The sequence below is a fragment of the Pipistrellus kuhlii genome, unplaced genomic scaffold, assembly GCF_014108245.1.
Source record: "Pipistrellus kuhlii isolate mPipKuh1 unplaced genomic scaffold, mPipKuh1.p scaffold_m20_p_6, whole genome shotgun sequence".
Classification (NCBI taxonomy): domain Eukaryota; kingdom Metazoa; phylum Chordata; class Mammalia; order Chiroptera; family Vespertilionidae; genus Pipistrellus; species Pipistrellus kuhlii.
This window is the reverse complement of record NW_023425562.1, coordinates 17,165,502-17,193,137: the sequence shown is the minus strand read 5'-3', so window position 1 is coordinate 17,193,137 and position 27,636 is coordinate 17,165,502. Positions and strand designations below refer to the sequence as shown.

The 27,636-nt window shown below is 38.4% G+C and overlaps 1 protein-coding gene across 2 annotated transcripts in view; it reads right to left on the bottom strand.

Moving 5' to 3' along the window:
* Positions 1-4,727: 4,727 nt before the first annotated feature.
* The window catches only part of SMAD4 (SMAD family member 4), a 42,497-nt gene continuing 19,588 nt past the window's right edge, over positions 4,728-27,636 (bottom strand). Inside the window, exons 5-13 of one of the 2 annotated variants that reach the window (XR_004984409.2) lie at positions 27,234-27,446; positions 23,606-23,725; positions 23,395-23,511; positions 21,929-21,979; positions 15,505-15,688; positions 12,234-12,402; positions 7,757-7,895; positions 7,105-7,217; positions 6,124-6,261 (exon numbers count right to left, since the gene is read on the bottom strand). Coding sequence is in view for 1 of the 2 variants with exons in the window: in XM_036418715.2 (XP_036274608.1) it covers positions 6,050-6,261; positions 7,757-7,895; positions 12,234-12,402; positions 15,505-15,688; positions 21,929-21,979; positions 23,395-23,511; positions 23,606-23,725; positions 27,234-27,446 (1,205 nt within the window). In the remaining variant the exon portion in view is untranslated. Of the gene's footprint in view, positions 6,262-7,104; positions 7,218-7,756; positions 7,896-12,233; positions 12,403-15,504; positions 15,689-21,928; positions 21,980-23,394; positions 23,512-23,605; positions 23,726-27,233; positions 27,447-27,636 lie in introns of both variants that reach the window. The other variant, XM_036418715.2, reaches the window with a different exon arrangement.

Here is a 27,636-nt window from a genome sequence, read left to right as displayed (position 1 = left end):
TAGCCTTTCAATCAATGCAAACCCATGAGTCCTTCCATCAGTGACAAGCAGCCATAGCAACAGCAGCTGGTTACATCCCTTCCTGCCCAGCTACCTCCGAGCTGGCCTCTACCAGGACTCCCCAACCCCCACCTCTGACCCAGCCCTAATGAAGGGCCTTGTAAAAGCCCAGTTCATTCATTACACCATCCATGATGGGCTGGAAGAGAACTCTGAAAGAAATGCTCCAACCAAAAGTCTTCTCATCAAAATGGACTAAAAAGAGCCAAGAATAAAGTGAATAATTATCCACTATACGTTTCATTGAGTTGTACAAACCATTTTAATTGATGCGGTTCAAAGTAATGTCCCTGTTCTAAGCATAGGAGAGTTAAAAAAACCAAAGACCCAAAGTAATGACCTCTACAATTATTAGGCATTTACAGTAAGTTTTCAATCCATTTTAGTTAAATAAAAAAATTACCAGCACACAGCCCTTAAGGGGATGGTGTCACACACATACCAACCCAAAAGTTAGAATGGCATGACAAGAAAAGCCTAAGCCTTCAAAAGAGGATGGGAAAATAAAATGAAGGCTTCCCTCCCCGCCCCCCCCTTTTTTTAAAGTATTTATTGCAGCCCCCAAGGTAGTGCTAGGCCTTTGGTTGAATTTAAGTCTCAGGGACATATTATGTAACTTGGTGTCCGTAGGAGAATAGTAATAAAATCTCAAGCCTAGTCTCATTCAAATAATGTAGAAACAAGTAAAAAAAAAGCCCCCTCGAACAGCAGAGCAAAGGTGAGGAAGAAATCAAAAACTGCTGCAAGGCAGGCAAGGCCACTGACACTTCAGAGCTGGAAGAACGCATCCAGTCCAACTCCCTCATTTTACAGATGAGGCAACTGAGGCCCAAAGAAGGTAAATGACTTGCCCAAGGTCATACAGCAAATTAGTGGCAGAGCACAACTAGAGAGGACAACTGTCTGGTCCAGCCAGGGGTCATTCGTTTCAGGCTGAACAAGAGACCTACCGAGAAAGCATCTTAAACTGAACACTATGCCCATCCATAAGAGAAATGATTGTCTTCACCAGAGTGATCTCAAGGCCTTCCTAGTTAAAAAAAAAAAAAAAAAAAAAAAAAAAAAAAAGTTAATTCACTAAGTCTGATGGTAAAATCCCTGACAACATCAGCAATTACTTCAGCTACTCCTTGGGGCAGGACATCAAACCCTCAAACCTCATGAAGGCACCTATAGACCAAAACTACCTGTGGAGGAGGAAGGCCAGAACACAGGGCTCAAAAGGAGACACCAGAACAAAACAAAAACGATCCTCTCACTTTCCAAGCTTTGTTTTTGTTTTGCTTTGTTGGTGTCCTCTAGGCAAGGGCATGGCCTCTGGCTATTGATAACCTAATTTCGTAATCCTCATAACCCCAATTGTTATGTGAGCAGCATTCAAGTGGAAGCAATGAAACCTTTAAAAAATCTTGTAAGGGGGAAAACAGGAATATGACTCACTTCTCTCTGCCTCAACTACTGAAACTGAGCAAGAATCAAGAAGCACTCTAAGCAGCCAAATGCCAAAGCACTGAGGCCTTTCAATGGCGTACAGGAAGTTTCTTGGGTCCTGTCCCAGTTTGCCCTTGTAGTCAAAGAAAGTGCTAGTAAGTTTGGTTTTCTGGCTTCCTTGCCCAAGCAGCTGGGGAAAAAATGAATCAGAAAGGGAAGAAGAGATACTAAGGGGAGGTACACTAACAACGCACAGGAAGTGTCCCTGTCAGAAAGGGAGAAGATGGGGGTAGGAGGGGGGAGGGGTAAAAACTAAACATTCAAACCCACAGCAAGTCTGCAACCATTTAGTAAAGGCCAACAACCCTTTTAAGCGCCCGTGAAGTTGAGGAAGAGAGCTAGGCACAAAAAGAAACATATCCAGTATGTTCTCTGACATACATATTAAATAACCCCATCAAAAAATGGCTGAAATAGCCCTCGCTGGTTTGGCTCAGGGGATAGAGCGTCAGCCTGAAGTCTGAAGAGTCCCGGGTTCGATTCCAGCCAAGGGCACATGCCCCGGTTGTGGGCTTTATCCCCAGTGGGGGGTGTGCAGAGGCAGCTGATCAATGATTCTCATCATTGATGTTTCTCTCTCTCTTTCCCTCTCCTGTCCTCTCTGAAACCAATAGATATATTTTTTAAAATGGATAAAAACATTTTACTGCTTAAATAAGGCAAGTCTGGATTATGCAAAACATTCCATTTCACAACCATACAAGATAAACCACCTAGCGACACTGGCACAAGTGCTGGAGACAAGGTTGGGCCTGAGGATACCACTCTGAATAAGGCCACTAACATTGTACGTCCTTCCTGACATATCTGAAGAGAAATTACCTAGCTGTCAGAGAGAGAGAGAGAGAAAGAGAGAGAGAGAGAGAGAGAGAGAGAGAGAGAGAGAGAGAGAGAGAGAGAGAGGCTTGCACTGAAGATTCTCAGAGCTTATTTCTATAATCTTGCAAAGGAGGTTTTAGGCGATCCTTTCAGAGAGCCATCTGCAAGAAGATGTGTTCCGACTTTAGAAGGAAAAAGAATGCATTTCTTCATTCTATTATCTGCTGGTCTTTGTCAAGCCCCATCTACAAAAGAGTTGTTAACTGACTTTACAGGCAATGGCTTTCATCTACTCATTCACCTCCGTGACCTAAATTTACCATTTTCCCAACTTGCTGTCCTTAAATAAAATGCCAGTAAATGACTCAATGATAAAGGGAGCAAACTATGAAAACTAGGAACAAGAAAGATTCTGCCCCTACTCAAAATAAAATTGCTTCTTCCAAAAGACTATCAAAAAGGATGTGAACTAATCTGATTTTGCATAATAGCTAATGAGTAACAACTATTAACCAGTCACCACCAAACCAGGAACAGAAATATTTCACCTTCCATTCTTTAGCTTCCACAGATAGTGAAGGAGCAGCTTGGGGAAATGGACCACTTCCCTTCTCCAGATGGGCACAATAGAAAAGATAACTGCAATACACTTTTACAATACTTATCATCTGGAAGACAGGACATTATATTTCGTCTTCAAAATTTCTATTACAAATACCTCCCTTTACACCACACCCTTCCCCACAAAAACGGATTTTAAAAGCTACTATGTATTCGGTTTACTCTGATGTTTCAAGTATGGTTGTCCTTAAATGAGACCATCCAACCTGTAAACCTACAATGTTCCAGGAGGAATGAGATGGGTGACCTATTTAGTGGTTAGGTCAATAAAAAGGAGCCATGCTTCTGGAAAAACAAGGTGATATGGCAGTGATTTCTTGTCATTATCTTTGTATATCAGGTGCAGCATACTTTTACAGAGGAGATAGACCGTACCTCACCAAAGAATGTACTCCCTGGAAAATAAAGGCAACACCATACAGGATTCCCTTTGAGTATGAAAGGCACTGACAAATGTGGAACGGGCCTCACACTGGATGATAAAGGCATGCACTTAGTTCACCTCTCATTCAGCTTCCACTGAAAGTCACCATTTTGAAAGTCTTTGACGTAGGAACCGGCGTAGAACACTCATTCAGAACCATATCCTTATAACAGATTCTTACAACTGCAGAAACTTTTGTACTCCTAAATTTTAAACCTAGTGATTCCTTTATCTTACTCATTAAAGATGACTACATTTAAGAAATGGAAATATCATTTAACAACTAAGCTCTCAGGAATAACTGATCATAACATACTAGATGTTTTCTCAAAAGCATGTGATTGTACCTGGGTACAACTATAAAGCAATTAATAACTACAAATACTTTTATGTACTTGTACTTGCTTAGCAGAAAGCAACCAAGACAGGTGGCTAGGCCTTGAAGACAGACTTCTTTGCAACTATTTCCAAAAATGATTACTCAGATTTCATGCTTCATTAAGCATGAAAACCTTTCTTAAAATAGAAAAGGAGGCAATAGATTATATCATAGCATGCTTATGGCTCTAGCCAAATAACCTGGATTATTTTACATATGCCATTCTAAAACTCCTCTCACTCCTACTCATTCACAGTAAAATGGGCCTAAAGTCAATAATTTCTATAAAATATCTTTTTTAAAATCTGCCAATAATACTTAAATCATCAAAAGTTTACAAGTTGTAATGAGGTCTGTAACAAAAGTAGTTGTTAGTACTCAAGAGTACAAATATGTTCGTAGAGAAATACTTTGAAAACAAAAGCCATGTAGCTTGGATCAAAATCTATGTTTAAATAAGCTAACCCATTGGTTTCTAGGGTGGTCTTAAGAATACCTTCTGAGCAAGGAAGCTGAAGACTAGTTTTTCTAAACCAATAAGGATAACTGGCATGCATAATAAGTGTTCCTCAAACCTGGAACACACCTACCTTAGAATCTTATTATGTTTAGAAAGATCTTCCAAGCAAGTGGTAAGGGCATCAGAAAGATAATCCTGGATTTTATGCCACACTATTTATTTATTCTGTAGACAATCTATGTATCTTGTAGACAACCAGGCCTATTTTTGCTACAGTAAAATAAAACTTCAAAACACAACCAACTCTACGCTTGATACATCATGTCCCCGGGAAGTCCCGGTAGAGGGAGGGGAAAACCAAAGCTGCAGTACCGGCTGCTGCCTGCCATTTCCTAGAAGGTGTCTCGCCTCTGAGGTTGGACTCAAAAGTGCAAAAGGAAAAACTTAAAAATCAAACCTAGAATTCAACTGTGTATGTTGAGATTTGGTTTTATTTATGCTACTAGCTAAGTAAAAAGCATACATGTTGTGTGTGTGGTACAGTCAATACATTTGCGACTTTTCTACTTAACTTCTCTATACAAAGTCACTGCCAATTGATATGATCACTGATGGCACAGGGCTTAGAAAAACCAAAAGGTATAAAAAGTTTGCAGTCTTGCCCCAAGATACAAAAACTGAATTTCAAACAATGTCATAACATACATGATTTAAAGAGTATATGAAAAAGAAGTCACATCAAATCAAGTATAAAAATAGCCAAACTGCCTATTATGAGCTGTAATGTTTCCATTAGTCCACATAGGATCTGACATAGAACTTAGCAGTTTCCAAATACGCATCATTTACTTTAAGCACTGCCACCTCTGCAGAATGGAGAGCTGGAGGAGTGACACTGCTGTTAGTGTTTTTAAAAATACAAAACCTTTCCCTGTGAATTAATGAAGGAAAGAAATGGCTCTTCTAGGCTTCTTGGTAGCCAACCCTGTGCCTGGAATTATAGACTACATCTACTGTTTAACAGGGGAAATTATACTACTCGAGAAATCGTTATCCAACTGGGATAACTATTGAACTTGTCAATGGTGTTTCTTTGATAATTTGAAGGAATTCTCAGTATTCACAGAGATTACTGTTTTGCCTTGGTGAAAATAAAATAGAAGTCGCAAGACAATCTGAATTGAAATCATCTTCACTAGTATAACTTGCAGAAAATATATTTTGGATAAAAGATTATAATACATTACTGTCTTATTTTTTAAACACAGAGTGAAGTTGCTCTTGGTAACATTAACTCACCCACATGGCACAATATTTTGAAGTAAAATCTGCTCAACAATAACAACGTGCACACAAAGTAACGTAGGTGAATTAACTTTGAGAACGTCTCTGCCTTTAAAATCAGCAATATTGAGTTTACTCCTTAGAATAGCACATATACCAATGTTCTGCATAGAAAAAGGTGAAAGACATTTTAAAGGGCTAAATTTTCCAGGATTGCAATGATTCCTTCATACATAACTGGTGAAGTAAATTTAATAAGAATGTGTTTTTCCTGACCTTTAATTTCTGAGCTATGCCTGAAAAGTTCTAAATAGGAAAAAAAAAAAAATTGTTTTTAAAAGTCTTAATCCAGTTTCTGTCTGCTAGGAGCAAGGCAGCAAATATGTTTTCAACCCTTTATGAAAAGATAAAGCAGAACAAAAGTGATATATATCTTCAGATTATAAACAGGATTGTATGTTCTAGTCCACCATCCTGACAATGAATGTTAAGGGCTCCAACAGTAAGGATTTCAGTCTAAAGGTTGTGGGTCGGCAATAGGCATGGTGTGAAGTACTTCATCTAGGAGCTGGAGGGCCCGGTGTAAGTGAATCTCAATCCAGCAGGGCGTTTCCTTGATGCTCTGTCTTGGGTAATCCGGTCCCCAGCCTTTCACAAAGCTCATCCTGAGGATGCATAAGCGACGCAGGTCATCCACTCCGATTCCAGCGGCAGCTGACAAACCTGACAGGAAAGATTGGAAAGACATCAGGGGACAGGCTGACCTCTTCCCATTCTCCCCCCATCTTACATTAATAAAGTGACAGATCTCTGTAATTCACTCTCCCCAGCATATAATTCTCTGTCCAAGTGCCAAGAAGTACAAATCTAAACTTTATCAACAGGGGCCGAAAACTTTTGGTTCAGACAATTTGCATTCCACCTGAGTCATATGCCTAACCAGCAATTAGAAAGTAAGTTTGTACTGCAATCTACCCACACCCCACCAATTTTTCTCTTTAGAAATGGAGGTGAATAGAGGTGATAAGAAGCAACTTGACTTTAAGGGTAGTGCATGTCCACAGAATGGGTCATGCAAACCTCCTGTCTATCTAAACAGCCTGGTTCAGAGTAAGACATGACTAATAATGAAACACTTAAGAGTCCTGGTTCCATTAAAGCTTCTTGGAAGACCCCGACGATGTCTCTCCATTTCACAATGTAACAGAGAATATGCAGCTACTCAAATATGGGCAACTGATGAGAATGAGAACTGTAATATTTCTGGATTCTTCACTAAAAGAATGTTTATAGCATCAGAACTAGCAAATGAATGGTTTAGATGCCTGAATTTTTTTAAAAAAATCAAATTCTGAAAATGAATATGCCTTATCTATCTCTAAATTGTAAACTCCTGAATATCAGTCATAATAGAGACTCTGCATCTAATTTTCCAGTCAGAACATACAGTCATATAGTCAGTCTGCATTCATCAATATTACATGAAACTAGTGGGAGGAATCTGCATGTACTGTAGAGAAACCTGCAGGGACACTGCAGCTTTCTTGGCCAGTGTGATTTGCTTACCACACTGAAGAGGTTAAGAACAGGGGTTGAATGAATCACTAGTTATGCCTTCAGACGTGGAAGATGGGTGCCACGTGTTTCCATCATAAAAGTCTATAGTCAGGAGTTTAACTCTGCAGTAAAAAATTCCCCATCAGTGTGAAACCTGGCACACAGTTCAATTTTACCCTAAAATTAAAAAAAAGTCTACAAGTTATCAAAATACCACCCTCACTTAGTTTTCTCTCCATGCTTAGCGTAGTTAAAAAAAAAAATAACACACATACAAAAACAGGAGGTGCCTAATTCTGAAATGGAAAATGCTTTCCTTCTAGAATGAAGCCAAGCATGTCAGTGATAGCAACCCACCCTGGGTGGTGAGGCAGGAATTAAAAGCATCAACAGAAAAGGGGGAGGTGACCAATAATATAATAAGAAACTCTTTTCTTCTTTATCCCATGCTCCCTTTTGACACAAAAAGGATAAAAATGGGTTCCTAGACAAAGGACAAACATTACAAGAACAGTTTTCTATAAATTCAAAATTGTTATTATCCCAGTAATAAAAACTTTAATTTCTATTATTGTTTAAAGTAACTAATCAAATAAGCGAATCAATATAAAAAGCCAGCTACTACACGTGAAAAAACAACACAAACCAAAAGCATACTTACTGATAGCTGGAGCTATTCCACCTACTGACCCAGGGCCAGGGATGTTTCCTGCCACCGCTGCCGCCTGGGCAGCTGCTGCAGCTTGTGCAGTGGCCGCCTGCTGCTGCATCTGACGATGACACTGTCGCAAGTCAAAGACCTTTAAAAAAGGACAGGTTTAATGTTATGAGTCCACCAGAAAAGGTTCTGTACATCAAAAATCCATGCACAACTAATTTAAAACGTACAGCTTTATTTAGCTCTCTTAAACTGAAAAACCTAAGTTTTTATGTGTACTGTAATATATAGGAAAGCTGGCCAAGTGACACATTTCACCATCAGGTCAGTGGTGGTTGCTACATGCCTCTGAATCTTTTATCTAATTCAGTGTGGGTCAGCGTTATTGTCCCTGTGAAAAACAATCCCTTTGTGTAAAATAAAGTTTAGAAATCACCCCCTCCCTTTCACAGCAAATTGCTACAAGTTTTCTTTCAAATGAATTGATGACCTTGGTGAGTAATATAGCCTACTTCTTTTCTTTACCATTCCAGCTATTTGGAGTGATAGCCAGCATTGTCACCTTATTTCTTTAAATCTGCATTTTTAAGAAATGCATACTTTATTACATAAGAGCAAAATAACTGCTGTCTGGTACATAATATATATTCAATACTGCCTGTTCTGTTCATTCCCTTCAAAGGACAAATAACCCAAGGACTTCCTGTCAGGATGGTGGAGTAAGGTATACATAACCACCTTCTCTCTCTGCTCCACTTACATGCAAAAGACAGAAAAACTATTAAAAATTGAAAAGCTCGCCTGGCTGGTGTAGCCGGTGGTTGCTGACTATGAACCTGGAGGTCAGGATTTGACATGCCCGGGTTCTGGGTGGGGCGGAGGGGAAGAAGCAGCTAATCAATGAATGACTCTCTCATCATGGATATTTCTCTCTCCCCCTCTCTGAAACAAATAATATATTTTTAAAAATTGATATCCTCCAAACCAGTCATATAATTCCTGTGGATATATCAACAGGTGGCAATAGCCAAAATAATCCTGAAAAAGAACAAATCCAGAGAATTCACACTTCCCAATTTCAAAACTTGCTGCAAAGCTACAGTAATTGAAGCAGAGAAGTGCTCTCATAAGAATAGACACACAGATCAATGAAATACAACTGATAACATAGGATTAAGCCTTTATATTTAAGGTCAATGTAATTTCAACAGGGGTATCAACATAATTTGATAAGGGAAACAGTCTTTTTGACAAATGGTTGCTGGAGCAACTGAATAGTCTCATGCAGAAGAACGAAGCTGGATCAACCGACTTATACTATGCACAGAAATTCACTAAAAATGTCTAACAGGCCTAAGTTTACAGCCAGAACTATCTTAGGACAAAACACAGGAGTAATATATTTTCAGGACCTTGGAGTAGGCAATGGTTTCTTAGATATGACACCAAAAACACACCCATTCAAAGAACAGATAAACTCAAAGATACCAAATTGAACAACTTTTGTGTGGATTGCAAATCATATCAAGAAAATGAAAGACAAGCCAAACAAAAGAAGAAAAGATTTTCAAATTATATATCAGACAAGGGAGTGATACCAGAATATATAAAGAACTCTTACAACTCAATAATAAAAAGAAAATCCAATTTAAAAAAAATGGACAAAAGATCTAAACAGACATTTCTCCAAAGAAGATATACGAATGACCAATAAGCACCTGAAGAGATATTCAACATTATTAGATATTAGGGAAATGCAAATCAAAATCACCATGAGATACCACTTCGCATCCACTAGGAAGGCTAAATAAGAAGGATAACCAGTGTCGATGAGCATATAGAGAATTGAAACCTTCATATATATTAGTTGTACCGGTTAATAATACGGATTTTTTTCAATAGATGGAGTTACACATATGTTGATATATATGCGATTTGATATGTATGCCATTTTGTTGCATTGACAGCAAGTTTCATATTTATTGTGTCAAATTTGCTGAAGGTGTTAACATAATAGATATTTTTACACTTAAAAATGTCGAATTTCGTGCCCCAAAAAAAGGATTTGTGGGAAATTTTAATTCATTATTTTGAAGAAAAAAGTTATGTATACTTCGGGAAGCTTATGGTGAACATGCTCCACCTCAAGATACTTGTGAATGCTGGTTCTAATGCTTTAAAAGTGATGATTTCGATGTGAAAGACAAAGGACGTCCAGGTCAACCGGAAGAAAAACAATTACAAGCATTATTGGATGAAGATGCGTGTCAAACTCAAAAAACAACTTGCAGAAAGTTAAATGTTGCTCAGCAAACAATTCCTGATTGTTTACAAGCAATGGGAAAGATTTTGAAGGAAGGAAAATGGGTGCCACATCAATTGAACAAAAGACAAATGGAAAACCAAAGTCATCAGTAAAATGTTGCTTCAACAGCACAAAAGTCTTTTTTGCATCAAATTATGACTGGCAATGAAAAGTAGATTTAGTTTGAGAATTCCAAATGCACAAAATCATGGGTTGATCCAGGTCAACCATCAACATCAACTGCAAGGCCAAGTGGCTTCGGAAAGAAGACAATGCTCTGCGTTTGGTGGGATCAGGAAGGTGTGGTGCATGATGAGCTTCTAAAACCAGGTGAAACCATTAACACTGATTGCTACCAAAAACAAATAATCAATTTGAACCATGCTTTGAAACGACCAGGATGTGACACGGCAAAATAATTTTGCTTCATGATGATGCACCATCACACACTTCAAAACCAGTTAAAGACACATTAAAAGATCTTGCCTGGGAAGTATTAACCCACCCGCTGTATTCACCAGACCTTGCTCCTTCAGATTACCACTTGTTCCAATCGATGGCACACGTACTTTCTGAGCAGCACTTCAAAACATACGAAGAAGTGGAAAATTGGGTCTCTGAATGGTTTGTCTCAAAACAAGAAAAGTTCTATTGGGACGGTATCCACAAATTACCTGAAAGATGGGGAAATGTGTAGCTAGCGATGGACATTACTTTGAATAAAGCACTTTTGATGTTTTTCTTGAAATTATCGTGTTTTCTTTGATTATAAAATTTGCCATTATTAACCGGTACACCTAGTACATTGCTGGTGGAAATGTAAAAGGGCATGGCCACTTTTGAAAACAGTCTGTCGTCCCTCAAAAAGTTAAGCATAGAGTTGCCTATGATCCTGCAATTCCACTCCTACTTATATATCCAACAAAATGAACACACACATCTGCCTAAAAAACTCCAATATGAATGCTCATAGCAGCATTATTCCTAGTAGCCAACAAGTGGAAACAACCCATAGTCCATCCAATGCTGATGGACAAATCCACAGTGGACAGCAGGGCTAAAGACCTTGGGGTCCCAGGACCACAAACGGTAGGTGCAGAGGACAGAAGTCTGCTTCTTAGAATAAAATGGAAAGAGACAATAGCCAGGCACTCTGGGGTCTATCAGTGGGCACCTGCCCATGAGTCAAAGGCTGGCGAAATGCCTTACAGCTAACCCAGAAAGCACCCAGGCAGATTCTCGCCCAGGGCAGAGGTGAGCATCAGAAAAACCTCTGCCACAGGACTCAGGCCCTGAGGACTGGACCCAGGGGATTGGAACTCAGCTTCCTCAAAGGGTGCAACTCCTCTACCTTCTAAATGGAAAAGCTGGCTCTGAGACTGGATCCCTGGGTGCCAGCCTCAGGCAGAATGGTTTCAAAGGGAGAAACCATGACAGGGAGTGAAAACAAAAACTAAGCCCTGGCCAGCGAGGCTCAGCTGGATGAGCATCATCCTGTGTCCTGGAGGGGCATGGGTTCAATTCCTGGGTAGGGCACCTGCAGAAGGCAGCCATCTGTTTCTCTCTCACATCAATGCTTCTTTTTCTCTCTCTTCCTCTCTAACATTAAAATATTTAAAATATATATATGCATATATATTTAGGCTATCTCATTATAATAATATTTCTCTTTCAAGCAGTGGTTGTTATCGAAGTAAAATGAGTTGACTATGTAATAATTAATAAAAAATACCTTGGCTAATTTGAAAAATGACAAAGTAAATAACTGGTTTAATTCCAAAATAACTACCTTTAAGAAACCTACTATTGAATTTTTCATTTCTCAGGTTTTTAACTCAAAAAACAACATTAGAATTTCCTGTCATAAAATTCTAAAGATTGGCTAAGATGGAACTCCAAAGTCTTACAAGTTTTCAACTAAAGAATATGGTTGTTGGTTTTCACTCAAATGTTTTTAGAGTCTGTGTATTACTCTAAAATGTTTAACAAATTTGCTATTAAAATAATAGGGCATGAGTGTAATCACAAAACAAGATAACCCGCCATGTCAATAAATGCCCCCCAAAAATGTGTTTTAAAAACAACATAATTTCTGAGACTTAATACATAAAAAGACATTTTTTTCTCTTCCCTCCTCCAACCCAATTCTTATATCTAAGGAGAACTTCCACTCACCTTTATATACGCACTTGGGTAGATTTTATGAACAGCATCTCCAGGTGCACGTCCAGCTTCTCTGTCTAAGTAGTAACTCTGTACAAAGACTGCATGGTCACTGAGGCACCTGACCCAAACGTCACCTTCACCTTTACATTCCAATTGTACACCTTTGCCTATGTGCAACCTTTGGGAGAAAAAGGAAATTATATTTTACTTTGATAAGTATTAAAAAATAGATATTAGAATACCCAATACTGAAAAATTAAAAAGAACTTTAAAAGGACTTTATGTAACACCACACCAAAAGGTCGCCATTGTTAATTTTTTGTATATTTCCTTCCTTTTTAAACGTCTTATTCATATATAAAAATGATGTGTATGTAAATATATATATATGAAATACTTAGAAATATTTAACATAATTCTCACAATTCCATGACCTAAATATTATTATTTTATAAATGACTAAACTAAGGCTTATAGTTACTGTCCAAACTGATAGCCACTAGCTACTATACGTGGCTATTTAATTTAATTAAAATTAATTTAGCCCTAACTAGTTTGGCTCAGTGGATAGAGCATCGGCCTGTGGACTGAAGGGTCCCAGGTTCGATTCTGGTCAAGGGCATGTACTTGGTTGCAGGTACATTTCCAGTAGGGAGTGTGCAGGAGGCAACTGATTGATGTTTCTCTCTCATGGATGTTTCTAACTCTCTCTCCCTCTCCCTTCCTCTCTGTTAAAATCAATAAAATATATATTTTTTTAAATAATTTAGCCGAAACCGGTTTGGCTCAATGGATAGAGCGTCGGCTTGGGGACTGAAAGGTCCCGGGTTCGATTCCAATCAAGGGCATGTACCTTGGTTGCGGGCATATCCCCAGTAGGGGGTGTGCAAGAGGCAGCTGATGATGACTCTCTCTCATCGGATGTTTCTAACTCTCTCTCTCTCTCCCTTCCTCTCTGTACAAAATCAATAAAAAATATTTAAATAAATAAATAAATAATTTAAAAACTCAGTTAATCACATGACTATATCTTAAGTGCTCAACGGTTACACATGGCTAGTGGTGCAGTGCTGGACAACACAGATACAAACCATTCCCTTCATCACAGACATTTCTTAGACTGCACTGGCTTAGAGACCAGGTGATTTGCCAAAGACACACAGTTAGCAATAGAGCCAAGATTCTGTATTTACACACATACACATTTTCTTAGAGTTGAGATTACAAAGTACCCAACCACTGTGTATGTTTTCCTATAATATTTCATCTTAAGCATTTACATTTGATTATATAAACACTAGGGGCCCGGTGCACGAAATTCGTGTACTTGGAGTGGGGGTCCCTCAGCCCAACCTGCCCCTCTCATATACTGGGAGCCCTCAGGGGATGCCCTACTGATGTCTTAGGCCCCCACCCCACAGGGAGCGGGCCTAAGCTGTAGTCTGGCCTCCCTTTGTGGGAGGCAACCTGCTGATCAGGGGAGGCACCAGCCCCATCACCCTGCTGCTGCAGCCACTGCCAGTCACCACAGTCACCAAGGTGTTTTCATCAACACGGACTCCAGTCCCTTCACCAAGAAAAAATGACAACTTTCTTTAGGCATTTTCAAGATGTCTTTCATAGGATATGCATTTCTTTATTATTATTTTTTTAATCCTCACCTGAGGATGTTTCCATTGACTTTTAGAGAATGTGGAAGAGAAAGGGTAAGACAGAGAGAAACTTCAAAATGAGAGGAACACTTTGGTTGCTTCCTGCATGAGCCCTGATCTGGGCCCTGGGCCGGAAGGAGCCTGCAACCTAGGTACATGCCCTAGATCAGAATTGAACTCAAACCCTGCTGTCTGCAGGCTGAGGCATTATCCAGTGAGCCAAACTGCCTAGGGCAGGATATGACATTTCTTAGCCCTCCAGCAGTGGACCTTCATTTTTTTCTCCATAAGTGTGGTGGTAAAACCTTAGATCACCTTTTTTGGATTCTTATTACCCAAGTTACTAAGAATATTACCAGTGGCATACAGGAAGCTTACCAATGAGCAGTCAGAAAAGGTGTTTCCTTGTAGTTCACGTCAATCAAGGGCTGGGCCCTGCTCAGGCATAAAGCCTCTGGCCAAAGCTTTAGGCCTGGGCAGGACCCCTCCAGCTCCCTCTGATCACCGGCTCAGCCCCTGCCCAGGCCGAAAGCCTCTTGGGCAGGAACGAACTCCCAGCTCACTGCGATCGATCCAAGGGGTCTGCTTCTGCACCAGGCCGAAGCGACCCCCAGCTCTCTGCGACCGATGGCAGGGGGTCCGCTCCGCCTTACCTCACAGTGATCTGGGTGCCAGGATGTTCCTGGGACACAGGCCCTGAGCTCCCTTGTATGCAAATTAACCGCTATCTTTTTGGTGTTAATTTGCATAGTCACTCTGATTGGCTATAGGCATAGTGGAAATATATCAATAGTCAATTTACATGTTTGTCTATTATTAGGTAAAATTTTATTAACATTTTAATAACTACATAAAAATAAGTTTATCAAAATTTACTCAACCACTTCCTTTGCATTGTTTTCCAACATTATAAATAACACATGCAGAGCCCTCATTTTATATAATTTCCTTCAAATAGATGTATAGAAAATATGGTCTTGTTACTATTCAAAATAGGAACATTACTTACAAACAGAATCCTAAAGATTCCATTTTTTGGCACAATAGAATATTATGTAGCAACAAAAAGGAATAAAACCTTGTCATTTTTTCAACATGGGTATTATGCTAAGTAAAATAAGTCAGGCAGAAAAGACAAAGATAGTTATGGTTTCACTTATATGAGGAATTGAAAAATAAAATAAAAACAGATTCGTAGAAATAGAGATCAATAGGATAGTTACCAGAAAGGAAGGAATAGAAGGATGAGTGAAAAAAGGAATGGGAATTTAGTTAATATTGTGATATTTGACATAATTGATTACTAGAATTAGTGGGGTAATCAAATTGTAAGGTATAAAAATGTCGGGTCACTACATTGTACACCTGAAACTGATATAACCAAGATAAGATTGTATACCAATTGTATATAAATTTAAAAAATAAGTTTTTAAAAATATCTTTTTTAATATTTTAAATAACAAACATCTATAATACAAGTGGAATGCTTACTGATTCTGAATTTTCAAAATGACCTTTACTTCTTTTTTCCTAGTGGAATGAATTCACATTATCTACACTGAGAAATATAACTGACTAAAAAGACAATATAGGGTATTCAACTTGTAAAATACCTATACAATCAATACCTTGCTCTCTCAATGGCTTCTGTCCTGTGGACATTGGAGAGTTGACCCAAGCAAAAGCGATCTCCTCCAGAAGGGTCCACATATCCATCAACAGTAACAATAGGGCAGCTGGAAGGAACCTTAAATGTCTCTCCTACTTGAACATCCATTTCAAAGTAAGCGATGGAACACCAATACTCAGGAGCTACAGGAGACAAATGGGAGCAAACATCACTCCATAAGGCAAAGCTGTTCCTCAAATACAGGCTGAAGGAACAGAAGAGGAATCTGAAAGCACCCAAAAGAATTGGATAAAATGATGCTTGAAATATCTAGGCATTTTCCTGTATTCTATTTTTCAGCTCAGGGCCTAGCATTCTTAAAACTCTAGTCATTTTTTAAATCTGGAAATTCAAAGAACAACCGTAATCAGGACAGAAAATAAATTATTTTACTATGGCATTTCATTTCACATATTTTTTTTAAGTTTTAAAATTGATTTTGAGAGAGAAAGCGAGAGAAAGAGACTAATTTGTTGCTCCTCTTATATTTATGCATTCATTGGTTGATTCTTGCATGTGTCCTGACAGGGGACCAAACCTGTAGCCATGGTGTATGTGGACAATGATCTAACCATTAAGGCAGACTAAACTTTTCTTTTTCTAAACACACTGACTTTAAGACATACTCTGAGGAATATTATCGAAAACATCAACCCATAGCATATTTTTCTAGTTCCCTAATTGAGTGTAAGAACCCAAGCTAGTCAGCCATTCATTCCGACCAGTAAAGGTTAATTGCACTCTAACTAGATAGCTGCTGTGAGCGGCAATGCTCAATCCTCTCTTGGCTGAAAGGTCATTTGTTGTATCACTTAGTGAAGGCAAGTCATGTTTGCCACTATGATTTTAACGCTGAAGATGCATTTAGTGTGTTCATTTGAACAACAACAAATGGTTTAAAATAACTGTGAATGATTTGGGGGACAGGTTGGGTTTGTCAAGTTTCTGCTGACAAACCAATTACTTATCTGCACGTCATCATGTCACTTATGAACTCTGACTGGACTAGGAGAAGAAGCAACAAAACTCTTAACAATCTGAAAGAATAGAAAAATAGATCTTTTCAACCCTGTCTCAAAAAAACCTTAAAATGAAGTATAATTGATGCTTAAAATACATTTTTAAAAAACCTGTATTTTATGCATCTAATTGATCTTCTAAATGTTACCAAGAAAGAAAATACTTTCTAATAAAGAATAAAATGGACCGTGAAGATACAAAAATTAAAATTCATGTTTTCTCAAATCAACTAATCATGAATATAAACATTCCTTTAAATATTTTTTTATTCTCATTACAACAGGAAAACTAGTGACATCAAATGCCTTATTAAAAATCCCATTCTGAAATATTTATGAAGTTATTCCTTAGAGTAAAATTCTTCAGTCAAGACACCACGTTCTGCTTTGAACAAGAAACCTCACAAACACCTGGCTGGGAGGCTGTGTGGAGCTAATAAACCAGAGGTTATCGAAGCCAACATGCCAAGCGCCCGTGTGCCCTGGCAGCTGAAACCACCGAGAGCACTGAACAGAGTCTTCACACAATGAGTCCAAACAGTACAAACAATGCCCTGAAGTCATGAGTTTCCAATGGGAGTAAAAAAACAAGGTGCAAATACATGCCTCTCCTAGTTCACACTGAAGAACACTATCTAGAAGGAAAGTTCCACAGCGAGCAATGTTTTTCATGAGTCGATTCAGGCTGGGGAAAAGGAGTTGTAAAATCTTCTTGTTTACATTAAAAAACATACTGTTATCATGAACTGCAATGTCTGTACTTGCACTTACACCTTATTTAATTCTCTTCCATTCACCAAGGCTGTTTTGTCTGTTTCCCTAATATTTCAGACACCATACAGCCAGGATGTTACGTGAAGCTACTCTCTGAACAGCTGATCCGCTCGGCTGGGAAGGAGAGGAGGACCACAGACCAGGAAGGAAAACTGAGCATCTGTTATGAAGAGGGCATGAGGCCTAAGCAAGCAGGAGGAAGGGGTCACTGGCAGTGAGCACAGAGGGCCAGAGGTCATCTAAATGGATTCCAGGGACCTTGGCAGTGTGAGAACTTGTCTGTTCCACTCCCAAGGTGCTAACCAGACCAGAGGGAACATTCTCACGTTCCCTATGAGCAGGTCCTATGAGTTCATTAAGTTCATGAGGCCTTTCTGAACTTCTCTTTGCTCATTTTGCTCCAAGAACCAAAGGCCATTTCAGTGCCAAACCTGCAGCTTCCCATCATTCCCATCACCGCAGGCTGAGATCACTCAGTCGGAGAGCACTTGCTGAATGCCCCAACTCGTTTCAAAGGAAGTGGGCTGTTCTCTGCTCAATGTACCAACCATAGATACTCTGTGTCTTGTTCCCAAATGAGTGAAGTTGGCCAGAGAAAAGGTTGTAAAAGGCTGAGTTAACAACATGAAACTTTTCTCACAATGTAAGAACTTAGCTAAATTGTGTGTTGTAATGAGAAGCATAAAGCATAGCTTTATCAAATAAATGCTGTTCAATGGAAAATGTACATCTTCAAGGTATTATCTTTAATTTCTGAAATCATGTCATTCAAGAAAATATTTTTAAATTTGGTTAACTTTTTTTAGTTAGAAACTTGGATAAAGAACCTGAAAGATTCATTATGAATTATTCTTTATATTATTTAGCTTTGAATGAGATGTTCTGTGAGAATCTTTTATGAACACACTAGAGGTCCGATGCACGAAATTTGTGCATTTAGAGGAGGTCCCCTCAGCCTTGCCTGCACCCTCCTGCAGTCCAGGAGCCCTCAGGAAATGCCAACCAACAGCTGGGCTCGACAGTGGTATATCCTTAGCGCTGTCAAAAGGGAGAGAGTTTCCCACCATCACCACTGCACTCAGCAGCCTTGAGGCAGGCTCAAGGATTCTGACTGACTGGCGTTCCCCCTGTGGGAGCAAAATGAACACCAGGGGGCAGCTCCTGCATTGAGTGTCTCCCCCTTTGTGGTCAGTGTGCGCCATAGCAACTGGTCATTCTGCCATTAGGTTGGTTTGCATATTAGCCTTTTATTATGTAGGATAAAGGTCCTATCACCCTAGCCAGTGTGGCTCAGTTGGTGTGTCATACACTGACAGGTCTGGGGGTCAGGGCACATGCCTAGGTTTGAAGTTCAATCCTTAGTCTCTCTGGGCGTGTACAAGATGCAACTGATCTAAGTTTTTCTCCCATATTGATGTTTCTCTCTCTCTCTCCCTCCTTCCCTCTTTACAACCAATAAATATACCCTTGCATAAGGCTGAGTGTAGTAGATATTAAATGGTGAGGAGAAGGGCAATATGACTGGAAGCCTACTCAATGCAGGCCCAGGCCTTTCCCTGCCCTCTCTCTCTGCCTCACCCCCAACCCAGCCAGAATCCAAGCACCCAGGTTTGGTCTGACCTCAGGGGTCAGACACCGTGCTGTTCCCACAGCCTATAGTACATTTGGTGCCAGGTGACTTGCCTGCTCCCAGATTCCAAGGCATATGCCCGCTCGACCCGGCCTGAGAAGACGCCATCACTCCTTGTATTTCAGCTCCAGGCCCAGATAAGGAAAAAACCAGCCACACCCATCTTGGTTGGGTTAATTTGCATACTCGCTTCTGAATGGCTGGTGGGCATGCCTTGTGTGTGGCGGAGGTGTGGTCAATTTGCATATTACTATTCAATTAGATAGGACATACTAAAGCTGCTCAACTACTTGCTATGATGTACACTGACCACCAGAGGGCAGATGCTCCAACCTGTAAATTAGTTTGCTGCTGGGGTCCAGCAGATCAGGACTGAGCGAGATGGGCCAGATACACCCTGGAGCCCTCCCACAGTCCTTCCCCAGCTTGCCAACATCCTGCATCCTTCCCTGGCCCTGATCATGCACTGGTGGGGGTCCCTCAGCCTGGCCTGCGTCCTCTCACATCCAGGCTGAGGGACTTCTCTCCCTCCCCAAGTGCATGAATTTCATGCACTGGGCCTCTAGTAATATTAGAAAAAGTAGGATTGTGGTTACCGCTGGGGTAGGGGAGGAAACGTTTTTGACAAAGAAAATGCCTTAGGTAGGAAAGTTTCTGGGGATGCTGCAATGTTTTATTTTAAATCTGGGTGGTGCTTATACAGGTATTGGCTTTAATGTTATTCATTAGATTGTATGTTTTATATACTTTTCTATTAATTACATGTCCCAATAAAACTCTATAATAATAGCCCTAACTGGTTTGGCTCAGTGACTAGAGCATCAGCCTGCAGACTGAAGGGTCCCAGGTTCGATTCCAGTCAAGAGCATGTACCTTGGCTGGATGCACATCCCCAATAGAAGGTGTGCAGGAGGCAGCTGATTGATGTTTCTCTCTCATCGATGTTTCTAACTCTCTATCCCTCTCCCTTCTTCTCTGTAAAAAAATCAATAAAATATGCATATTTTAAAAAACCTATAATAATAAAAGCATAATATGCTAATTAGACCAGACGAAGCCGTGGTTGGTGGGGGCCAAGGCAGAGGCAACTGCCACCGTGGCAGGGGCCAAGTCCCTTGCCTCTATATATAAAGTGTATATAAAGATAAGACCCCTTGACCCATAAAAATGTTTAGAACATATAAAAAATCCACTACAGTTAATAACTAATACATATGTTAAAAAAAGTCTGAAAATTTTTTGAATCATAATATTTCTCCAAATCAAAATAAATATTATTTGCATCCTAAATCAGCATTTACTAAACTATCACACTTAATCCTGGTGAGCATGGTAAAAGTGCTCTTCATACTCTAATGTGTAAATCAATTTGGACTTCTGATCCAGAAATTCTTCAAATGTCTTAAACTGAAGAGTTATAAGCATCAAAATCTTAACCTTAATGTTTTGTTTAATAGCCAGAAGAATAAATGGAACCAACATAAATAATAAATAATAAATAATAAAACATTGTTTAAGAAAATGATACAGATCTATTTGAGAAACTATGTTATCCTTTAAATTAATCATTATGGTTACTATAGTCATCTTTTAAAAAAATCTTTTTTAGAAATATATCTTAAAGTATTTACATATAAAATGACCATAGCCCCACTGGCGTGGCTCAGTGGTTGAGCAATGACCTATGAACTGGGAAGTCATGGTTCAATTCCAGGTCGGGGCACATGCCCGGGTTGCGGGCCCAATCCCTAGTGGGAGATGTGCAGGAGGCAGCCAATGGATGATTCTCTCATCAATGACATTTCTATTTCTCTCTTCTTTTTCCTTCTCTGAAATCAATAAAAATATATTAAAATAAATAAATAAGATGACTATATAGGATTTTCTTCAGAATAATAGATGAGGGTATGAATGAGAATAGGGGGATATGAATGAAGCAAGGCTGGCCATTAGTTGTTAATAGCTAAAACTGAGGGATGAGTACAATGAGGGCGGGATCTCCCATATTATTCTGGTATTTGATGTATGTTGGAAATCCTTTATAATAAAACATTTTTAAATTAGGGTGAAAATTAAGGAGATGAGTTAAAATGCTATATTTTGCATCTTTTTATAAGAAAAACAGTTATGAAGGGATAGAGGAAAGAAAAATCAAAATCCTATGTTTATATGTTAAGAAGCCTTCATTATTTTACTTCTAAACTTCTGTTTTATCATTTCTATAACTTAAAAAGTTATATTCAAACTATGAACTGAGAAAATCTACTTAGCTATGCTCTCTTTTGAGTATAATTTAATCCGTTTTTACATTTCAATTAGCCAGAGATTCCTGAATCTTCCAAGACAGATATAGTGACTTATTTTTCTTTTCAGCATCTACTTCAGATCCTTCCCTAGCTTTTTTAAAATTTTATTTTTATTATTATTTTTAATCAGAGAGGAAGGTGGAGAGAGAGATAGAAACATCAATAATGAGAAAATTATTGATCGGCTTCTTCCTGCATGCCCCTCACTGGAGATCGCGCCTGCAATCGGGGCAAGTGCCCTGGACCAAAATAGAACCTGGGACCTTTCAGTCCACAGGCTGATGTTCTATCCACTAAGCCAAACCGGCTAAGGCTTCCCTAGCATTTTAAGTGACAATTTTACATTGTGTTCTATTTGAAACCCAGTTTCTTCTGCTGAATATTTATATATTCAGTGCTAAAATCAGCACTTTGGTGTTTTATATTTTAGTTGAAAACAGCTCTTATCTTTTCTCAGAGACAGTTAAAAAAATAGAGAAACAATTTGTGTGACTATAACGGTTACTCATAAACTATTAACTAATGCTATAATGAGAACTGTATTTATCTAAACCTTAAATTACTATGTTATTACATTAAAACCTGTGTGTTTGTGTGTTTCTATTACCATAAAGAAAATCTAATTATAGGGAATCAATTTTAAAATACACTTACCAGGATGATTTGAAATGGGAGGCTGGAATGCAAGCTCATTGTGAACTGGCCCTAAAGAAAAGATAATAGAAATCCCAATTTTATTTATTAAAAGTTCACTAATATTAAAAAATTTTAAATACCTTATTTAAATATAACTATCATACCTTAGGAGCTGTTTGGATCAAGTTTCTGCAATGTCTAAGAACTTAAAAGTTTAATTTACATTACTTCATAATTATAATAAGCAAATACTCTTGAATTACTTTTATATTTAATAGCTAATATTTAGTGCTATATGCCAAGTGTTGTTAAGCAATTCATAATAGTTGTACATGCAAAAATTAATGTAAATTATAAATTATTCATGTAACATATAATATAGTATAATTTATAATGTAATTTGTAATAATTTAAATTGTTCGGTCCATTCTAAAATCAAGTGTTTATGGCTTATTAAGGCTATTTCCAAAATGGAAGAGTAGCTAACCTAATTGACAGATTTTTATGTGTTAAGACATTGTGCTAGACATCTCATATGCATTATTACATTTATTTCTTACAACGTTGGGTCAGATACTATTAATTACTACTGTTACACTTAAGGCTTAAGGAGATTAAATAATTTGCCAAGGTCACACAGCCAGTTAAGGGTCCAAATTCAGCACCCTTAACCACTATGCTGGCCCAGCAGCCATTAAAAATTATATTCTCTTAAGACATCAAAAAACAATAACGTAACTGAAAAAAAAATAGGATAAAACAATATACACAATATGATCTCCTCCTCCCCCCAGATTTATATATACCCATTTATATGACTGGAAGGAAAACATGACGAAGTATTACAAGTGGTTATCTCTGGATAGTAGGATTCTTATTTAAACACTTCTATATTTTTTAAGTGTTCTTTGGGACTATTAACCTTATATTCGTGGGAAAAAGATTTAATACATATAAAGATTTATACTATTGATTTTACTAAGTCAAAAGAACAAAGTTCCTCTTCTGCCTGAAACTACAAGCTATGGTTAATCAGTAGGGTATCCCTCCCAATCAAGCCTGCAGAGCAATGATGGGTTCCACATCAGAGTATCTATGCTATGGTATGCTAAATACTACAGTGAGGGAAACCTTAAGATCTTGACACTAAAAGGGTTTCAATCAACTTGGGGGTGAATATACAAATACACATGAGATCTAAGAACATGCACAAAGCAAACAAACAAATGAATGGAAATCAATGTGGTGTTAATGAAACATTAGCAACGGAAATATAAATATATTTGGTAAACATTACTCCTCTAAAACAAAGGTATGATAACAGTTAAAAAAATAATGTTTACAAAAAATACTGAAAAACTCTAATCATTTAATAAAACTAAATTGTAAAGTGAATAAAAGATGAAAAACAGTTTTTATATGGGAAGAGAAAAAAAAAAAGTCCTCAAAAAGAAAAGGCCCTTACAACAAAAACAAGAGCTTACAGTAATGTCCGGGATGGGGCGGCATAGGCGGGTGGTGCTGAAGATGGCCGTTTTGGTGGTGAGGCAAATTAGGTGTGTATGGTGCGGTCCTACTTCCAGTCCAGGTGGTAGTGCTGTCTAAAAATTAAGGCCCATATGGATTAATTTGCTCTTAAAAAGTCTGCCTAGTTCTTCTCAACTACTTAAAATATTTTAAAAAGCATGTACATACTATGATGGTAAGTAGCTGGCTGACCAGTAAATCCATTCTGCTGCTGTCCTGGCTGAGGCCCTGAAGCTATCTGCAACAATCCTTCACTATGGCTGCCTGCCAGTATACTGGGAGGCTGACCTAGAGGAACAAGAAGACATTAAGATGGCACATTTATAGATGAAATCCTATGGTTTTATACAGTAACTGAAGGACCAAATTACATGACAGTCACAACTATAAAAATGAGCAAAAATGAACTCATTCATGACCTCGCAAATAAAAAATCCGAAAGTCCTCTATAAGGGCAAACATTAACCTGAAGAAGTTCAAAATCACCGTATCTTAAATAATGGCTAGCTAATTTTAGTGGCCTATTTCTTCACAATATTCTTCAAATTTCAGAAAAATCCCACTATATGTCTAGCCTATCACACTAACTTCTTCAAAAGCATATCAGTTCACCGGCCACTCCATTCAGTTCTGGACCTTTCTGATTAGGACTCCAAAATTTCAGGCTTAAGTAAATGTTGATGACTGGAAAGTTCATTATTATCAGCTCTGGTACTGGTAATAATAGAATGCTAGGGTTTGATAAGAGAAAAGCAGATCAGGCAAATATTTTAAATGAAATGTGATGGATAAGGTGAGAAAATTAAAATAAATTTCAAGCTCCACTGTTTGTTATAGTATGATTGCTAGTTTAAATAAAACAAAACAAAACTATCACCCTATCAGTCTTCTTTGAAATTTTGTCATGTACTTTTAAAAACCAAGAATCATCTCTTTCCAAGAACATTATCACACTCCTGAAATTACAGGAAACTAATTGCTCTCTCTGTATGTAACAAAGACGACTAAGCTTCCTTTGGCTTCTATTCAATTAAAAACCATTCCTTACTGGCCTACATTTTTAAGGTCTTTTTTTTTTTTTTTAAGTGGGGAAAAAAACTTGATTTCTCCAAACAAGCATTAAGTCAACTGTTTGTCTCATTTCTAAAGCACTGAAATGTCATAATTATTGTCTAATCTTCATAGGACTCAGCCCCAGTTTAAAATGAAGTCATTTTAGCAGGCATCAACAAAGGCACGCAATTCAACCTCTAGATACTATCAACAGAGGTTAGTATCTGTGCTCTAGCACTAATCTATACTGTAAAGTATTCTTTAATTCTCCATCACTACCCATTCTCTTTGTCAACTATGTTCCCAAACTGGTAAATAAAGAGTAGGCAACCTGGCTGGTGTGGCTCAGTGGTTGAATATCGAGCTATGAACCAGGAGGTCATGATTCGATTCCCAGTCAGGGCATATGCCTAGGTAGCAGGCTCGATCCCAGTGTTGGGTGTACAGGAGGCAGGCTGCTGGAGGCTAAGAGCTCTAGTTAGCATAATAAATGTGAGAAGGCTGATGGACATTTTCAGCAGGGCTGAAAATCTGCATATTATTACCTGCTGCAAATAGGTAATTCCCCTAACCTGATAATCTTTTCCTGTTTACCAAACTTTACCTTTGATATGCCTTTTGCATTCCTAAAGGGCCCGTGTGTTTTCAAGTAAATAAAAAGCCCTGTGCCTGGAGATTTGGGGAGCCCACTTCACTAGAGGGTGAGGCCTCCACCTGGCTCCCCCAATGCTTTCCAAATTTATATTTTTTGTCTAGTCTCTATTCATTTATGTATAGCCCTTCTCCAGATTCCTGAAACCTTGCTGGGAAAAGATTGCAGCAGCAGCCAATCAATGGTTCTCTCATCACTGATGTTTCTACCTCTCCCTCTCCCCTTCTCTCTGAAATCATTTTTTTTTTTTAATTTAAAAAATTTCTATATATAAAAGGCTAAGTGACCGGCCAACTGGCTGACCAGCCAGTAGGTATGATGCACACTGACCACTAGGGGGCAGACACTAAACACAGGAGCTACTAAGCAACAACTTTGCAGAGTGCCCTCTTGCACTCCAGGCCCCCTCGGGGATGTCGGACTGCTGGTTTCAGCCCAATCCGCAGGTCAGGATGAGGGACCCCACCTGCTGGAGGGGCCTGGCTCACTCTGCAGATGCCCTTCGAGCTCTGGCGCTGTCCTAAATGTAGCTGGCTGGGGAGAGACTGCGGGAGGTTGGCTCCAGGGCTTGTCCAGCATATCTCAGCCCAGTCCTGCCCCGCCAGCCACTTTCTAATTAATTTCCTTTGGATGTGCACGAATCCATGCATCAGACCTCTTTTACACATATATCTATATATGTATATGTAATACATATATACAGATAGATAGATAGATAGATAGATATATGTATGAGAGAGAACAGAAACACCAAGTGGTTATAGACTCACATGTTTTCATATAAACACTGTAAGTATTCATCTCATGTAGCAAATCCCAAAAATACTGCTCTGAAGAGGTAAAATGAATTAAAGAGGGGAAAAGTTGGTATGCTTTTCTCAAAAACTCAATTATATAAATCAGTTCTCTGTATTCCAAAGGTCAAATTTATATATTAGATCTGATCTGATATTAAAGAAAATAGAATAATGCTCCCTTTGGTACGGGCCAACAAAGTATCAGTCCAAATCTATTAACATCTAGTGCTGATGTGGGCTTAGATACAATCTCCTTAGCAACCAGGTGCAAATAACATATACATGCCAACAACCTGCTCTGTGATTAATTTTACAAAGCTATTCCAAGCAGCGAATTGTCCAGACATCTGTAACTGTAAAAATAAATAACAGTAGTCATGATTGCCTTCATCAGGCCCGAGAAAAGTTGAATCTAATAGCCCTGTGCCAGAGAAGCTGGCACCTCTATTATGGGAAAAACCTTTCTGAAATAAGACTTCTTACTTGAAAAACACAGAATTTAGCTTTATTTTAAAATCAACTAAAATACTTAACATTTATCTTGAGAAATATTAGTTTGTCAAGATACCTTCTTCTAAGTTTACACATTGGGAGACTGAGATGACTATTATAAAGCAATAGTCTGCCAGATAAATCAAAAGAAGAACACTGATTAAAGAAAAGCTCGCAATTCCATTACCACAGATTTTTATAAACATGTTGGTTTAAAACAACTTATTAACTACTTAACTATTTCTCAAAAAGTATCTGATAGCTCAAGAGGCTTCTTACTTCTGCATGTAATAGTAGATAAGTACAAATTAGAGCACTAATTTAAATCTAATAATCAAAGCCACTACTTAACTTCCAAGTGACTATACATCAACATAAAAATATTTAAGTAAACTGCAAACCGTATTTTCCAGGATCAATCCAACAACCTATTTAATACCTATTTACCAATGAAAGATACCATTGTACAGTCCAGCCGGTATTGCTCAGTGGTTGAGCAATGACCTATAAACCAGAAAGTCATGATTTGATTCCTGGTCAAGGTACATGCCCGTTGTGGGCTTGATCCTTAGTAGTGGGTATGCAGGAAGCAGCCCATCAATGATTCTCTCTCATCACTGATGTTTCTCTCTCTCTCCTTCTTCCTTCCTCTCTCTAAAATTAATAAAAACACATTTTTAGAAAAGATACCATAGTACTTTTTAATTATTACTTATTTGGAGTTTTCCTCCAAGTGACTAAATGTAAATATTCAATGGTTAAGGAAATTCAACTGCTGACTACATCTGATTCTACAACTCACTTGTGGAAGCCACAGGAATGTTGGGAAAGTTGGTGGTGCTGGCAGCATTAGACTCGGATGGAGCTAGCAGAGCTGGGGTGCTGTATGTCTCCGTTGATGCACGATTACTTGGGGGATGCTGGATGGTTTGAATTGAATGCCCTTCAGTGGATAATGATGGCTGTCCCTCAAAGTCATGTACATATTCATCCTTCACCAACATACTTGGTGGAGCTATATAGAAAATTAAGCATATCTTAAAATCTTATAAGCTTCTATTCCTAGGGAAAAAAAATCTTATAATAATACCTAAAATTAATAGAGTGTAAATAATTCAGAGGGTTTTTTTTTATATAATATTTAAAAAGCATACTACTTTATCAGCAAAAGCTATTTATTTAGAGGTAGTGGCATCAGATATACT